The sequence below is a fragment of the Sorex araneus genome, chromosome 1 (genome assembly GCF_027595985.1).
Source record: "Sorex araneus isolate mSorAra2 chromosome 1, mSorAra2.pri, whole genome shotgun sequence".
Lineage (NCBI taxonomy): Eukaryota > Metazoa > Chordata > Mammalia > Eulipotyphla > Soricidae > Sorex > Sorex araneus.
The window spans coordinates 349,214,368-349,233,117 of record NC_073302.1 but is presented as its reverse complement, the minus strand read 5'-3'; the positions used below and the strand labels follow the sequence as shown (position 1 = coordinate 349,233,117).

General features: G+C 40.2%; 1 protein-coding gene across 1 annotated transcript in view; it reads right to left on the bottom strand.

Moving 5' to 3' along the window:
• BMPER (BMP binding endothelial regulator) overlaps window positions 1–18,750 on the bottom strand; it is a 321,842-nt gene that overhangs the window by 1,969 nt on the left and 301,123 nt on the right. The window contains exon 14 of the mRNA XM_004606953.2: window positions 12,800–12,930. Within this exon, the coding sequence (XP_004607010.2) occupies window positions 12,800–12,930 (131 nt within the window). The remainder of the gene's footprint in view (window positions 1–12,799; window positions 12,931–18,750) is intronic.

Below are 18,750 nucleotides of genomic sequence, written 5' to 3'. Positions count from 1 at the left end.
TTCTGAGAGTTCCTGAAAATCTATAAATATAGATTTGTCAGGGAAAATAAATCATGCAAAGTTCCATGACTAACTTTTCTGTTTCCAGAGACAATCAAAAAAGGCCACCCTTTATTCTCCAAAAGTAGCAATGTTTACCACACTGTTTACATGATACGCCTCCCCTTCCCCCCATACACATAGAAGAGAACCTCTCCAGGAAAACCAATAGCAATACAGCTTCATTTGAAGTTCTTCCAAACAGGAACAGTGGGAATCACCATCAACTCAGTACCTTCATTCTTGTTTATGCAGCTTGCAAAATAAATCAACCTGGTCAAAACTCATGTCCTTGTCAAATGGAAAATTAGAATTGTTTTTCAACTGAGAGAACTTACTTTGAGGTTTCCACGTTATTCACTTAGAGATACCACTGACCATTTGTGTCTGGCCATATCTAACAAAGATTAAGTTAATAAGACTGGGAAGAATTAAATTCTAGAAACACTCTTCAAATGCTTATTATACTAGCTAAGGAAAGATGGGGAAAAGATATACTGTCCAGATAGTAGTTATTGCCTCTCACAGTTCTTATGTATTACTAGAAAACGTAGGTGCAAGAAACATGCAAACTATCTGAATGTACCAACATTTTTATATATGTCTCTATAATATCTACTTTTCTACATGGAACAAACTTTCATTATTAACACAGGCATATTTATCTCTGTCTCAATTGTCAACTAAACTATTAACTGTTAATAACTATCTGTCTCAAACTAATTCACTGTACAAGATATATGGTGGGTTGAGAAAAATGGCATGGCCAACAGTCTGATGTAACAGTATCAAATTACTAGTCAATTATTTTGAACTATCAAATGCAACATTATTGATCCTTATGCCTACTTCACTCTTCTGTTTGCCATTTTGTGGGTCATATCAATTTAGCTTCAAATCCAAGCACCACCAAATCCTCTACCTCTTTCACATTGCATTCTTCTTAACAAATCTCACTACTATTTGTATCATATTTATTTTCTGTCTTTTCACTTGAGGGCAGAGTTTTCATCTGGTATATGACTAGCTCTAGCCTCTAAACACATTTACAGTTACCAAACTATATTAGAGATAAAAGCCAGCAGTAAGTACTAACCCAACAAATGAATGAGCCATACAATAGTGGGTGGTCTAGACATTCCAACAGCCCCTCTATATACTTTCTCTTCCCTTTTCTGAACTGCTCATTTCACTGTACTATGAGTCCTATGTTGGGCTCACTTTTGAAAGTAGCACCTGCAGGAGATTAAAAGAAAGTCCAAGAATGAGGTAGAGATACAAAATGCCCTAGTTCTTTCCTCTGGGGTCATTATGGACTGTCACTTTCACCAAATAAAGTGATCAGTGGGGCCTATCATACAGCAGGTAAGGCACTAGACTTGCACATGGACAACCTGGATTCAATTTTCAGCACCCCAAATGATCCCCTAAACCTGCCATGAGTGATCCATGAACACAGAGTCATGAGTAAGCTCTGAGCACAGCTGGGTGTGGTCCAAACAGAAACAAATGAAGTAACTGCTATCTTTTCCACCGAGTTCTCTCTCTTCCCAAATTCCAATAACCTTCCTTGCCTCCTTAGGCCCAACATGATTAAAGTTATAAATATAAATGTACATACACATCACGATCACAATCACGAAATCATGTTAATCGTCGATTTCTCGAGCGGGCTCAGTAACCTCTCCATTCGTTCTTTCCCTGAGATCTTAGAAGTCTCTCTCGACTCGGCCCTCCCAACCATGTCGCACTGGAGGCTCTTTCAGGGTCAGGGGAATGAGATCCAGCTTGTTACTGGATTTAGCATATGAATACACCATGGGAAGCTTGCAAGGCTGTCCCATGTGGGCAGGAAATGCTCAGAAGCTTGCCAGTTTCTCCCAGAGGGAGAAGTAGGCTACAAGATTTCGCTTCTGGGAACTCATTTTTAAGTCTATGGGTGTTGACTGTTGATGGAATTACACACTCTTGGGTTCCTCTGCTGGTACCTTCATGCATGAGGCCTGTCCGAACATGTGGAGAGGGACCTCGAGCATGGCTGTAGCTAGGTTCCGGTGGTCTTCGACCGCCAGGAGCTCTGCTCTGGGTGGGGAGGGAAGCTGGAGCCCATCCCTTCCAAGGGGTCCCGGGGAAGACAGCCAGGCATGCGGGCAAGAGACTCTCTGCCGTATATATGACAATTTACCCCATCTTTAGAATGGAGCGATAGCAGAGCAGATAGGGCGTTTGCCTTGCACATGGACAACTTGGGTTCGATTCCTCTGTCCCTCTCAGAGAGCCTGGCAAGCTATTGAGAGTATCCAGCCCTTACAGCAGAGCCTGGCCAGCTACCCGTGGTGTATCTGATATGCCAAAAACAGTACCAAGTATCACAGTGGAGACATTACTGGTGCCCACTCAAGCAAATCAATGAACAATGGGATGACAGTGCTACAATGCTACCCCATCTTTCTCTCCCTTGTGCCCATCCCCAAGAGGTCTCAGTTCTCTTATCTCCCTTATTTGGGTAAGAAATCTCCCAACTGTATACTCACAATGCCTGCTGTCCATTTCCACTATATTTATTCCATAAAATTGCAATTTTTTTACTTCCTTCTCCTCCTTCTTGAACTAGACATGGGCAATAGAAGGGAAAGTCCATTTTGTACTCCTTTTCCAGAAATACTGTGACACTTGATGGGTGACAGGTACTCAGGGGACTGTTGGGTGACTGAATTCACAGCTATGCGGATGAGCAAGTGATTGAGTCAACAGACCTTTTCTTTTCCACTCTCTCAATTTATGCTTCTCTGATAAACTTTTCTACATGTTACTGACCTCACTAGAATTCTATTTTCATTGATTAATAGGATGACCTACATGCTGTACTGTCACTGTCACTGTCATCCCACTGCTCACTGATTTGCTCGAGTGGGCACCAGTAACGTCTCCATTGTGAGACTTGTTACTGTTTTTGGCATATCGAATATGCCACGGGTAGCTTCCAGGCTCTGCCATGTGATGCACTACACATGCCTTCTAATTTGGAAACATCATAGCTGAATGCCATATTCACACAGTAATTGTTGTTAAGATTCTGTGGACTAATGGTTTTCAAAAGTGGAAAACAGGATTAACTGGGGAGCTTCCTGATGCCCAAACTCCATTCTAGACCAATCCCCAGAAGGTGAGAACTGGCTGTCAGTAACTTTGTAAAAGAAATCCTCCTCTCCCAGGATAGGCAATTTACTGTGTAGTTAGAACTGAAAACTGGTCCTATCAGCAACTGTAACATACATGCTTCTGTCACTAGAGAAAATCGTCTAGTTTTACAGAAAAGAAGTAGATAATGTTCCCAAAGTAGAAGCTGGTGCACAATGGAAGCCCCTACTCTTTCTTATCATCTTGCATTCAGAACCCTACTGGAGCTCTCACTTCATTATCAATGGCTTGAGGTCATCTTCACTCCTCCCCCCATATACTCACTGTATACTGTATACACTGTCTCAACCCTTATTTTCCACAATCCTTCACTGCTATTCCTGCATTCCGCCCCATTTCTTCAGAGACATATGTATCAGAACACCGATTATGTGTCATCAGGACACTGATTTTCCACTTCTCTCCTGACTTCATTATCTGAATAATTATCTGAATATAGACACCATTTTCCAATTAAAAACATTAATCATTTTTAAATTGTGTTCAATTTAATATTTGGTTTGTTCTTTCACCTCCAAACTTCATAGAAGACTTTAGTCATTTAACCATCAAGTCTGGAGACTGGTCTCCCCTACCGTTTCCCTGAAGCAGTTACCACCAGACTTTTTCCTTTCCCTAGATGGTTTCAGTGTCATCAAGCCTTAGTGTCTAATGGCCTCACCACAGAGTAGTTGGTCTTTTTACTCACTGTTTTCTTCTGCTTCTTTGGTTAACATCTCTTACAGCTTTACACTAAATCACTAAATGTCCAAATTACCTAAAAGACTATTCCCCTGTGGTGGTGTATCTATACATCTAAATGATAGAGGCAACAACATTGAAAGCAGGAGATCCAAACTTTAAAATGTGTCTGTCCAGGAAGTCGGCTAGGGACTTAGAGAGGACCTGAGGACGTTGGTGGAGGGAAGTTGACACTGGTGATGGGATTGGTGGTAGAATATTGTATGCTTAAAACTCAACTATAAGTAACTTCATGAATCATGTCGACTCAATTAAAAATTTCAAAATCACTTCCCCTAAATCCTCTCCTTTCTTTCCTTCTATCATCTCCATGCCCCCCACCTCTCCATGAATTAGTAAGGTTTTATCTTTGCCTTTCAGTCAAAGAGCTCTGAAAGCTCTTCTCCCCAGCTTGACTTCTCTTTCCAATCAAATCACTTTCCAAGTTTTAATTTATCTCCTTCAACCAATTTTCTAAATCAACCCAGATCCTTTCCCTCCTCTACATCTCTCAGCACTCTTCGCAATATAGTTACTTATTTGATTTAATCCCTTAATTACAGGGCAGCTGTGGTTCTTGGACAGTGATGTTCTTAAGAGACCCCAAACAAACTTAGACCTCCAGACTCCTCTGTCCCATTCCTAAAGAGAGTAGCTCTTCCTCCACAATCGGGCCTGAATAGCTGTAGATAAAAGTGTTTCCAGGAGTCACTAGGACCAGCACCATTGGCTGAAGAGTGAACCACTGAGACATGGAATCCTGCGGGCAGAGTCCTTATCTTCCATGGCTCAATGTTCTGGCACCGGACCAAACTCAGAGAAGCAGTTTAATAAGTGTCTATGCCTATTAATGACATTCAATCCATCATCCCATTTCCCAGTTGGATTATGTCCGGATGGCCTTGAGTTCATTTTCCACCCTGCCAGTTCCATGATGCCTCTTCCATCTTACTTTACCCTCCAGTATCATTACTCCCCTTCAGATCCCGCAGAGCTCTCTTCTAGTCCCTAGTCCCTTGCCAATGTTTAGAGAAAACTCAAAGATTTTCCTTTTCCATGGTCTTCCTTATTTCTCATTGCTTTATAGAGTTCTCTGTCCTCTCTGGCCTCTCTGGTCTCTTTTTCTCTCTCCCTTTCTCTTTCTCTCTTTTTTTTTTCGCTTTTTTTGAGTCACACCTGGTGATGCTCAGGGGTTACTCCTGGCTTTGCACTCAGGAATCACTCCTGACGGTACTCAGGGGACCATATGGTATGCTGGGAATCGAACCCGGGTTGGCCACATGCAAGGCAAATGCCCTACTGCTGTGCTATTGCTCCAGAACCTCTTCCTTCCTTCCTTTCTTCCTCCCTCCCTCCTTCCCTCCCTCCCTTCCTTCCTTCCTTCCTTCCTTCCTTCCTTCCTTCCTTCCTTCCTTCCTTCCTTCCTTCTTCCTCCTTCCTTCCTCCTTCCTTCCTTCCTTCCTTCCTTCCTTCCTTCCTTCCTTCCTTCCTTCCTTCCTTCCTTCCTTCCTTCCTTCCTTTTTTTTCTTTCTTCCTTTCTTCCTTTTTTCCCTCCTGCTATATTCAACAATGCTCAGGATGTATTCTTGACTCTGTGTTCAGGGATCACTCCTGTGATATTCAGAAGGTCATATAGGGTTCTGGTCATCATACCCATCTCAGTTTCAAGGCATGTGCCCTAACCACTGCACTATTTTTCCAGCCACAATTCTTTATTTTACTGTTGCCATTTAGATTGCTAAACTCTATTGTAACACCCTGGCTTTGAACACAGGTATTTCCCTCAAAATTAACAAGCAGAGAGTAGACTATAAAAAGTGTACAACTACTTAGAGAAAACAAAACATATTTTCTCTTGTATTACCCTTCATCATACAAAGTCTCATTTCAATTCCAATTAAATCAGTAGACATCTTCTGAGTATCTATCATTTTCAAGAAATTCTCTTAAGCTGGGAAATGAAATGTTAATCACATAGTATCTCTGACTTTCAGTGAAAGAATCCTGGTTATTACCAAACAAAAGGACGTGACATATGAAATCTCAATAAAATGCATAATGTATCATAGGAGACAATAAAAGCAAAATACAGTGGATAGTAAGAGAGATAAAGATCCCTCAAAGTTGAGGGTTAGGTAAGGATCCAGAGAGATTCCCAGATAAGATTCTGCTTCAGTCTTACCAAGTGAGTAAGAATTTGACTGACCAGACGTTTCCCAGGCAGAGAGGGCAGCAAAGACTCATCCCCTGCTAATGGATTAGGAGAATCAACATTGTCAAAATGGCAATGCTCCCCAAAGCATTACACAGATTCAGTGTGGTCCCTAGAAAAATACCCAGAACATTTTTCAAAGAAACAGATCAAACACTCCTGAACTTAATATGGAATGACAAAGTCCCCATGAATAGCTAAAGCAATCTTTGGGAAAAAGAAGATGGTAGACATTACCTTCCTCAACTTCAAACTGTACTACAAAGCACTAGCAATTAAAACAGCATGGTACTGGAATATAGACAGACCTGCATATTAAAGGAACAGAGTCAAATATCCTGACACAGATCCTCAAATATATGATTACCAAATCTTTAATAAAGTAACAAGAAATATGAAGTAGAGTAAGGAAAGCCTTTTCAGTCAGTGGTGCTGGAAAAACCAGGCAGCTACATGCTAAAGGAATGGAACTCAGACTTCTTCCTGATGCCGGGCACAAAAGACAGATCAAAATGAATTAAAGACCTCAGTATCAAACCTGAATCCATAAGATACATGGAAGGGAAATGTGGGTAGAACCCTCCATGACACTGAAGCTAAAGGCATCTTCAAAGATGAAGCATCACTGACCAAGCAAGTGGAAGCAAAGATAAACAAATGGGACTACATCAAAATAAACAGCTTCTGCACCTCAAAAGAAACAGTGACCTTGGGGGCCCCCAGTAACAGCACAGTGGGTAGGGTGTTGCCTTGCAGGCGGCCGACCCAGGTTCAATCCCCTGCATCCCATATGTTCCCCTGAGCAACTCCATGAGCAACTCCTGCATGGAGAGCCAGGAGTAACCCCTGAGCAAGGCTGGGTATGAACAAAAAAGCAATAAGTTAATTAATTAATTAAAATTTAAAATAATAATAAAAAAGAAACAGTGATGAAAATACAAAGAAAGCCCAAATATTGGGAAATAAATATTCAACCAATACCCATCAGATAAGGTGTTTATATCCAAGATATATAAGACACTGGTAGGTAGAACTTAACAAGAAAAAACATCCAATTCATCAAAAAATGGGGAAAATAAATGAACAGAAACTTACTCAAAGAAGAAATGCAAATGATCAAAATACACACAAGAAAGTGCTCTACATTGTTAATCATCAGGGAGATGCAAACAAAACAACAATGAGATATCATCTCACACCACAGAGACTGGCACACATCAAAAAGCACAAGAGCAACAAGTGCTGGTATAGATATGAGTAAAAAGGGATTCTTCTTCATTGTTGGTGGGGATGCTGACTGTTCCAGTCTTTTTTTTGGAAAACAATATTGGCATTCCTCAAAGAACTAGAAATCGAGCTCTTGTTTGATCCAGCAGTACAATTTCTGGGAGTATACTCTCGGGGCCCAAATACATACAGCAGAAACACCATCTGCACTTCTATGTTCATTGCAGCACTATCACAATAGCCAGAATCTGGAAACAACCCAAGTACCCAAGAACAGATGATTGGATAAAGAAACTATGTTACATCTATACATTTGAATACTATGCAGCTGTTAGGAAAAAATGAAGTTATGAAATCTGTTTATAAATGGATGGACATGGAGAATATGTTGAGTGAAATGAGTCAGAAGGAGAGGGATAGACATAGAATGACTGGACTCATTTGTGGAATTAAAAAATAATGTGATACCAATACTCAAGGACATAGAAACAAGGGCCAGGAGGATGGTCCACACTTTAAAGCCTGCCTCAGGTGCTGGGGGAGAGTTGGGATATAGAAGGTACCACCATGAAAAAGATAGTTGGAAATGACACTCTGGATAAGAACTGCATGTTGAAAACAGGTAAAGGAGCAAACATGATAAGCTTTAAGTACCTGTATTGCAAACCATAGTGCCCCAAAGGAAGGTGGGTGGCAGAGAGGGAGAGAGAGAGAGGCAGACAGAGAGAGAATTAAAGGAAAGAGAATAAAGGACAGAGATAGGCGGCAGGATAGGAGGGTGGTGGGAAGGAAACTGGGGACATTGGTGGTGGGAAATATACATGGGGGAAGGATGGGTGTTGGAGTACTATATCACTGAAACTCGACCATGATACACTGTACCTCAGAGCAACTCAATAAAAAAATTTTAAAAACAATTTAAATAATTAAAAAAATTAGGAAGCAAAGGCATGCCTGTGGCAATTGCTGCTGTGGCTCAGTGAGGGCAGGGCTGGGGAGGTTGTGCAGGAGTTTCAGGAGAGAGAGTGAAGGAGACAAAGGCAGGGGGGATCTTGTAACTGGGGGTGACAGGCTCAGCTTTGGCCTCAAATTGTCACAATGTTGGGAGGATCCTGGTAAGAGTATACTGATGTGAACTGATGTGAATTCGGTTCTACCGTCTATGAATGTGGCAATTTTTGAATTTGTAATGTTGATTTCTTACACATGTATGTAATTCAATTTGCTCTGATACATTTTTAAAAGATCCATATATATATATATATATACATACATATATATATAACGAGAGAGAGAGAGAGAGAGAGAGAGAGAGAGAGAGAGAGAGGAAACTACCAAAATGGTTGGAATTAGTCACTCATCTATTCTCAAGAGGGCACAAAGGCTACATTTGTTTCCCGGGTGCATACAAATGCCAACACAGCCACTTTGGATAGTAATATGCCAAGCAACAGCATCGTGTGTGGCTGTTTGACCTGTGGAACTCAGCTTCCCTGTCCTCATAACAAGGAAGCTTACAAAAATTACTTTAGCTTTACAAATTTCACTTTTGGTGTGGGGTGATACCCTGCTGTATTTAGGGCTTACTCCTGAACCTGTGCTCATGGGATCGCTCCTGGTAGGGCTCCGGGAACCTAATGAGGTGCTGGGGGTCAACTCCAGGTTGGCTGCTTACAGGGCAAATGCCTTTATCCCTGTACTAGCCTAATGCTTAGAACTACATAGGAGGCACTCAGTCCATGAAGAAAAAGCTCAGTGTGTGTGGCCAGGGCAGAGGTGCTGCAGAGAAGCTAAGTTTGCAAGAAAAACAAGGTAGACACTGACCACAAAACCCAGCAAACCATTTGGTGTGCTCCCAGAAGACACAAGTACACACACATCACACATATCATGCACACATACACATATCACACATATCATAGGCACATTTCACACCACCACACATTGCACACATCACAGATATATATATATGCAACATACATATATCACTCACATACACACAATATACACATATCACACACCCAAGATATACCACACACATTTCATACACAGACCATTCGCATATTGTATTATACCTAATGACTCATGTGCTAAATCAGAATTCCATTTTCTGTCTTAACACAGTGAGTGAGCATAGTTTGTGATGGTAGTGATGATAGTGTTAAAATTTAGGCTAGATTCAAAATGTCCCTTGTTCTCTCAGAGTTTCTTGCCTGGGTAGCTTCTTATTTGTTCAACTCCAAAGCTTTTACACTGGAAAATTCCTTTTCTCTGTATTATGACTTTAAGTACTGTCATACTTCAAAAGATCTGGAGCTAATATCAAGTGAAGAGCATCCTTAAATTCTTTGTTATTGCACATGAATTGGAAATGAATCTACTGAGAGACGCTTCAGATATCTGTAAATTTATTTCTCGTGTGCCAATTTTCAATCTGTGGATGTTAGTGTGTGTGTGTGTGTGTGTGTGATGTGTGTAAAAGTCCCCTGCAGCAGCAAAGTGCCAGGGTTATTCTTCACCCAGATGGCTCAACTAATTTTAAGTGGTAAATGGAACCTTTCAGGAGCCATATTACTTTTCCATTAGAAAAGTAATTTTAGTTCCTGAGATCCAGTACCTGAAATCAAGATATGGAGAGTAAAATGTATAGTCTTCACAGTCTGGACTACAAATGCAATACATCAACTGTAGTTGAGCCAAGTACAGTTCTGGGTCAGAAGACAGTGTATGTATTCTACATCTAAGATGATTCTAACTAACACACTAGTACACTAATAAAATTAATGAAGTCGTGCCATACTGTACAGGACACAATGTAAATAGATGGAGCTTTTCTTTATATGTTTTTCCTGTGAACCCATTAATGCAACTTCAAAAAGGGAGATAAGGGTGTGTGCTGTAAGGATTCAGACCCTCAGCAATTACTATCCTTATTTTGTAATCTAGCACTGATGTTTCAAGTAAGCCATTTATTCTCACCTTTTGGGAGCAGAATCCACACTGTGTGAGTTATTTTTATTAAATTAATCTTTTTCTAGTGAGAAAGCACTGATAGATAAGCCCTCTGGCTATACCAACTTATTTTACACAGAAAGTCTGAACTTGGGTTTGCAGAGAAGTGCGAACCCAGAGGAGAAATTGGGGGTAAAAGGACTTTGATAAGACTTGAGGACACAGGTAACTGACTATTTCAAGAATCAGCTGGAAGATGTTTTAGCGTCTATCACATTTTTGTCAGCCTGCTTCCCCAAAGTCAGCAAAATAAAAACACCAGTTAACTCATAGGTTTCAAATCTGACTGCAGTTCAGAATCACCTTTTATGATTCAAAAGCTTTGCAACAGCTATGGTGCTTGCCTTGCATTTGGCTAACTGGAGTTTGATTCCTGTCATCCCATATGGTCCCCTGGGCACCACCTGGCATGATCCCAGAGCACAGAGCCAGGAGTCCTGAACATCGCTCGATGTGCTCTCCAAAGACAACAAACAAACAAACAAACAAACAAAAAACCCAAAATATGCACAGATATGGGGCCCAGACACAGTTTCCTGGTTTAATTTTTAGTTGCTAGAGTGATGCTAATATCTAGCCAGTCACTACACTAAGTAAACAAACACAATGCCCACGCATTGTAAACTCAGCTTCACAGCAATTCTCTTGAATTCATCCTTCCAACTTTATAGATTGTAGAACAGCTCCTGGTCTCCACCAATATCATGGTCTTCCTTTTTATTTTGTATATCAGAGCAACATTTATTAAGATTGACAGGGGAGGACTAGAGAGACATAACAGAGCTTTAAGGCACAGGCCTTGGATATAGTCTACAACATAGCCCTCTATACACAATTGGCTGTGAATCCAGAGCACTGCCATAGCATCCTATACACCAATCTTGGAATAGTCCTCTCCCTCCAAACGCCCTCCCCCAAAATGAATTAATATAAAATTTTGCAAGCTTCATTCTCTCCATTTCAGGCAAATAAGGCACTTTTATAGGGAAAAAAAGTGTGTTCTTCCTACAAGTAGATGGCAGATATTCATTCTTCTCATCATAGAATTTAAATAATAACAGCAGCAGCAACTATGAAAAGCTGAGTATCTGATTCTCTGAATTTGACACTCTTCAAGATCTTGCACATGCTTATCACCAATGTATATAACTGCATTGTATATATTACTGTAATTTCCAAAATATATCAAGACTCTGACTCCTCTCAATCGATCGCTGTCTTAATTTAATTCATCAGAATTTTTCACTATATTTATTGCAATTACCTCCTGCTTGGTTATCTGCCTTCGATTTTGCCCCACTAAGTATGCTTCATATGCAGTCACCAGAAGGACATTTGAAAAGCAGAGAAGGACTTAAAATCCATGACTGACTACCACTAGTCTTAAATAAAAACTAGGCCCCTAATTAAGACCTACAAAGACCCGCACCATCTGGTTCCCACTGCTACTTGACCCTCATCTTATGCCCCATTTCCCTTATTCACTATTCAAATCACACTATGTCTCTCATCCAAGAGGTGCTATTTTCATTGTTTTAAGGCCATCAAATGTGTTTTTTACTGCACTGTCTGCTTGTCTCAACTCTCTTCAGTGCTTTGGGTCTCACTTTGCTGAGAGTATCACCTCTATTGAGAAGCCTTCACCCTACTTCCCATCCAGGGGACACCACTCCCTCTCCCTTGAGTTACATGGCTCTGCCCTACTGCTTTCCCTTACCACACATGCTACGACTTACCAGCTGCCCTGGTGTCTGTCCACTTCCTTCGTTGGACTCTCAGTATCCTAGTGACAGTGGCTTACCTCTCACAGCTACCAAAGTACTTGCAATGATGAGTACTAGCCTGGTACTTAGCCATTGGTAAGAAACTTTGCTTGATTGTTAAAGACTCCCATGTTACAAATATTAAATAAGTGAATTAACTTCCCTAAGAGTTATAAGCTCTACCACAGAAATCTGTGAGAAGAAAAAGAGCATAAGGAACTTTCTGCTAGGGATTGTATAACAATTTCTTCCCAAAACATCAGGCTTATCTCAAAGACCTTAAACGACTGCACTTGTCCTGAATCTCCTTTGCTCTGTGCATAACCTAAGCCACAGCTGTGACTGCGCATAAGCCAAGTACATCCAGCTGGTAGTTTAAGGTTGTACGAATTTTGCAACAGTGGAAACCCTGAAATTTTCCAAATGTGCATGTTACAAAGCATTTCTCAGTGCCTCTCCCACCCTGCTTCATGGGGAATTCCAGTGTTGTGATACTACTGGGCCACTGCTGGGATTTCCCTGTAGCTGAGGGGAGAGGGTGTCACATGGCCATTCAGTTCTCTTCCATCACCGTTTTGGAAGTTACAGTGGAATTGTAGTGGATGGATCAACAGAAACTTCTCACCTGCACAGTTCTGCTGGGGCTCCCAATGGACACTGATGCCTTCTCTCTGGCAGGCCCGGGTATATGCCAGGAATGACTCACAGTAGCAGTTTTTATGGACTGGACATTCGCACATGTCTGTCACACAAGACCTAAGGGAGGCAAAAGAAAAATACCAAATTATCAGAACCCTGAATGTAATGCAGAAAAGGATGGATGCATGGAGGAAGAACCTGACTTTCCAGGATGATATTTTAGATTAAAAATTCAAACATGTAATTAAAAATATGCATAGAATCTAAACAGAATACTTCTAAACAATGTAATAGCAGATTTTATTTCTTCTATAGCAGAACAGTCCAATAGAGTTTTTGCACTGATGGAAATGCCTTATCGTCTGCCCTGTCCAGTGAAGTAACCACTGTCCTTATCTGATTGAGTACTGGGAATCATCTCCTGTAGTTGAGGAACTGAATTTTTACTTGACTTACTTTTGAGTGTCATGGACTAAAAATATGCACATGAGCTTAGCCATTGTCATGCTGGAAAGGCATTCAAAGTGCCACCAGGTTATCAATAATTCTAATATAAAAACAAGAGCAACCAGCTTGATGAAGTCAAACCTATGGCTTTCTGAAGACACGTAATTTTAATTTACACTTGCAATTTCTTGGAATCTTGGTTTTTTTAAGGAGTACTGAATCTTATTCTTTAGAATTGGTATGACAGATTCAAAAGAAAGAAAGCCTTCAGAATCCTACTTGAATGAAAAATATAGAGAACTCAAAGTCTCCCCAGACCTTAAATTTAAGTAAGAAAATTTATGGGCAAGGACATAAAGATAATACATGTTGTATTTAAAGACAAAATAACAAATTCAAATGTTTTGACTTTAAACATGCATAAATAACCATAAATTGTTAAACAGTATTGGAGTTTATGAAGTATTTTCACATATGGAGTGCCAAATAGGATAGAATATAAGTTCCTTTTTTATAAACCAAAAGGCCATCTTAAAAAGAAATGAACCCAAAGTCATGTTAATTAGTGGAAAAAGAATAAAATCTCTTAACACTGAGATGAATTGTTTTAATCATAAGATACCATCATCCTCCTCATCCACCCTGCAAGTTTATTGCCTAACAATTTGACTTAATTTTTACACATGATGCTTTAAGCTCAATATAATTAAACTACCTTTTATCTTTTTCCTTCTTAAGTAAAACCAACTTATTGACCCTAATTCTAGTTTGAAATTTAGGGGGAGATAAGATTAAGATTTAAGTAGCACAGTTGGAGGTGTGGTGATAAAGGAATTCTGACCCACTGCTGGTGGAAATGTTATCTGGTTCAACCCTTCTAAAATATACGTATAGATAGTACTAAACAGAAGTCATAATTGAGCTGCCATATGACTCAGCAATTCCACTTTTAGGCATCTACCCCGGGACATAAAAACATTTATTCAGAGGGACATATACACAACATTATTCATGATTGTGCTTAGTACAATAGCTAAGATTTGGAATGAACCTAGGTGTTCAACAGATGACGAATGGATGATGAAGATGTGGTATATATACACAATGGGATACTATGCAGCTGCAAGAAAAGATGAAATCATGCAATTTGCTGCAACCTAATGGAACTCAAAGATATCATGTTGATTGAAGTAAGCCAGAAGGAGAAAGACAAACATAGTATGACCTCACGTATCTGTGGAATACAGAATAAGTAGATGATCGAATGCAATGTAGTAAAGCATATGATTCCTAGATCACCCTTGGTCTCAGAATTTAAAAAAAGATAAATACAGAGAAATAAAGATGTCAAGAGAGAAGGAAGACGATGAGAAAGGGAAGTAACGGAGAAGCATGGACTTTGGTTATACTGCTGATGTGGGCCAGAGGTATAGCCATATATCCAAAACACAGAACCAGGTACTGGAGAGATGGTACAAGAGAGTAGGGCATTTGCCTTGCATGTGGCTCACCTGGGTTCAATCCCTGGCAACCTATATGTTCCCTGAGCTTGCCAGGAGAGTTTCCTTATCACAGAGCCAAGACTAACCCCTGAGCATTGCCAGGTGTGATGTAAAACCCAATCAAACAAACCAACCAACCCCCACTCCCCACCCCCCTGACTAAGAAACACTGAAAACATAAGGTCTACACTGCAACTGCTGAGCTTCATAATGTGTCTGTCACATTGGCTTGGGGAATGGGAGTTTTATGGGCTGGAGTATGGGCACAGAGGTGGAAGGAAGCTGACACGGGTGGCGGGACTGATGTTCAAATATTATAAGCCTAAAACTTAACTATCTATGACTTTATAAATCACAACTATTTTATCAAATAAAAATTACTTTTATAAATGATATAAGTAGCACACATGATCTTGAAATATGGTATGCTATTAATATGTCGGTATTTGCTTTTGACGCATGGCATCTGATTATGGGCACAATCAGAGCACAGTGTATAAAGCTATCACACTGCTTACTCTGAACAAGAATCAAAGAGTTGGGCTGGAACGATAGCACAGCCAATGGGGCATCTGCCTTGCACGTGGTTGACCTGGGTTTATTCCCAGCATCCCATATGGTCCCCTGAGCACCGCCAAGGGTAATTCCTGAGTGTAGAGCCAGGAGTAACCCCTGTGCATAGCAGGGTGTGACCCAAAAAGCAAAAAAAAAAAAAAGAGCACGAGCCAGAGAGATAGGACAGCAGGTCAGGCATATGAGTTGCACCTGCCCAACTTGGGTTTCACCCCTGGAACCACATATAGTTTCCCAAGCCCACCAGGAATGATCTCTGAGCAGAGTCAGGAGCAAGCCTTGAGCTACGCTGGGGAGCCCTAAAACAAGACAAAAATTAATGAGCAAAAACCATATTAAAAGGTTTACTATGTGCTAAAACTCACAATTATAATGATCCAATGTTTAAGGGCACAACCTTGGGGAATATAAAATAAGAATCCAAAAAGGGGCATATGTAAATCCAAAAGAATCTCTTCCATTTCAACGTTGAGATTATTTGATGACTGATAAGATGAAATAATGAGGTCATAATAATCAGAAAACATAATCTCTCTCCTCTATACAAATCAGGTACTTTTTCTTAATATTTTCTCCCTCTCTCATTATGAAATGCTGTGAAATCACCTTCACTAACTAACCTTTTTTCATAGTAAACACAGTGGCATGCCTGGGGGTGCTAGGGGCGTGGGGGTGTTAGGGGTGTGGGGGTGCGGGGTGGAGCTATATGGGATTCTTGGTGGTGGAATATGTGCACTGGTGAAGGGATGGGTATTCGAGCATTGTATAACTGAGATTTAAACCTGAAAACTTTGTAATTTTCCACATGGTGACTCAATAAAAAAATTTAAAAAAATAAAAAATAAAAATAAAAATAAATAATTACTATACTAAATTGATTGGCTTTTTAACAAAAATGAATGAATTTTTATTAAAAAGTAATAAAATAAAATCCATGTGCCACCTCTGGGCTTCCAAAGAAAAGTCAAATGAGGCCTATCCTTAAAACAGTCTCTAAATGCATCCTTATTACTGATTTCCCTGCTGTCTAGGTTTTTTTTTCTTTCAGATCAATGCTCATAATATCCTGCAGTCTTTGCAACATTCTTGGCTGCCTTGGGTCTACACTCTCATCGCAGCCTTACTTTATACTTCTAGGGGATTCTCCATGCACTGCAGGACAGTGAGGGTGAGGCCATGGAGTGCAGGCTACTTCCCCTGTCCCACGCTCCCACTGTTGTGACATGGATTGAGGTGCAACTGGTGGGCCTGGGGAAATGATATCATGATGGTACTTGTATAAAAGATAACCAATCTCACAGTAAGGACATGCTTCCTCCTATTTGACAGAATATTCAAAGTCATTCTCCAAAACTGTGTGAACAATAAACCAAAAAATATACTTGGATAAAAGGGTTGTTAGTAAATGTTTTCCTTACCTTCTTTGTTTCTACTGGTCACCTCAGGAAGTTATTTAGACAATTTCAAATCAACTGGATTACACCCAATTTATTAGGACTTTTTCGATAATATGTTTTAAGCATGATTCAAATCACTACATACATGAATTCCACCCCATGGATAGACCATGCTATGTTCCAGATACAGTCAATAATCTACCTACCTGGGCCATCAGAGATTTAAGCATATTCTATTACTTGGCACTCATGAAAAACAATCGTTGAGTAAAAAATGTTTGTCAAAACCAGTCTCTAACTTGAGATATTTCACAATTTTTAAGGACTTGAAAGATGTGTTTTGTCATACAAGTTAAAATGATGACTTTTTTTCACTTGTCAAGCTAACGATTTTTCACATAAATTTGTGCCCAGGGTTTGTGAGAAAGTAGATATATAAATGGTCCATACGCCACTGGCAGAAGTGCAAAATTGTTAGTTTTCATGTCAAGCACGTTGTAATAATCATCATTGATGTGAGTTATCTTGTTACTCTGCACAGTGATGGCATATGAAGCAAGCATCACTGCCACCCAGTGAACAGAGAGGGGTGGAGATGCTGCTAAAGCTCATCTTTATGGTGATAATAAGCCTGGTCAGATGCTAGACTGCAAGAACTGGGCTGGACCTCAGGTTTATGTGACTTCCTGATCTTCATACCAACTACTTAGAATATCTTTTTAGAAAGTTAGTTGGCGGGGGCTGGAGAGATAGCACAGCGGGTAGGGCGTTTGCCTTGCACTCGGCCGACCTGGGTTCGATCCCCGGCATCCCATATGGTCCCCCAAACACTGCCAGAAGTAATTCCTGAGTGCAAAGCCAGGAGTAACCCCTGAGCATCGCTGGGTGTGACCCAAAAAGCAAAAAAAAAAAAAAGATAGTTGGCAATACTGAAAATTTGCCAAAAGATAGGCTCTGATCCTTTGACCTGGAAATTCTACACTTAAGGAAAAGGCAATGTCTACGGATGAAGATGTTACCTTTTGAGATTCTTACCAGAATGTTATAAAAGAAAGGGACAAGGGGTAGATTTACCCATGATGGAGAGGGGCACCCTACCTATACACATGCAGGCCCCTCCCCAAGAAAAATCTCTCCTTACAGTGCTGAGCATACAAATACTCTGCACCTGTATGTTGATACAAAGCAGAATGATGTTTTGGAGACATGCTAAAATGTGAAGAAATGTTTTGGAAGGATTAACAGAAGAACTGGCTAATAAAACTGCTTGACTATTATGTCGTCACACAGGAAAAACAGAACTTCAAGCTGATGACATGTGTAGAGTCAGAGCCATCGACTCTGGATTGTGGGATTGTAGCATTCTGTTTGTCTTCTCATTCGTATTTTCTCCAATGAAATAAGGCACTTTACTGACAAGATAAAAATCCATTTATTTTTAAAACAAGGAGACTAACATTGAACATACTAGTATGTAAGCATGAATTGGCATACTGTAATGGGAGAATGAAGAATGGGAGAAAAATGGAGATTTATTTAAAAATCAGTGTTTTAAATATTTCTCCAGTCTGGCACAGGCATTATTCCTTTCTCTTTGCTCTGTACTCACACACGTCCCTCTCATCCCTCTCCTGCCGTGCACCTGAAATCCAGCTGGACAGAACATATAATGGAATAATTCTGCCAACTTCCTCTAGTTGCAAGGAAATGTATTAAAGGTGGTGGTGCATCACTAAATGAACTTCAAATTTCAGGGAGGGCCAAGCTTTTGTCATTTCAACTGTTTAATTCATGTTTGTTAAACTTAACAACTCAGTAAAAGGAACACCTAATTTGTGACACAGTGGAGTTCAGTTTTTATAGGTTAGTGCAAAGCTGTTGTTTTCTCTCCCTTGTCAGAATGAATCAAAACTACACATTTCTGTTCGTTTTATAGGCAAAGTGGAAGAATTTGATCATGCTTTCTAGTTTACTTTCACTGGTTCTACTATTCTGTCAGAGTTATGTTCTCTTAGATG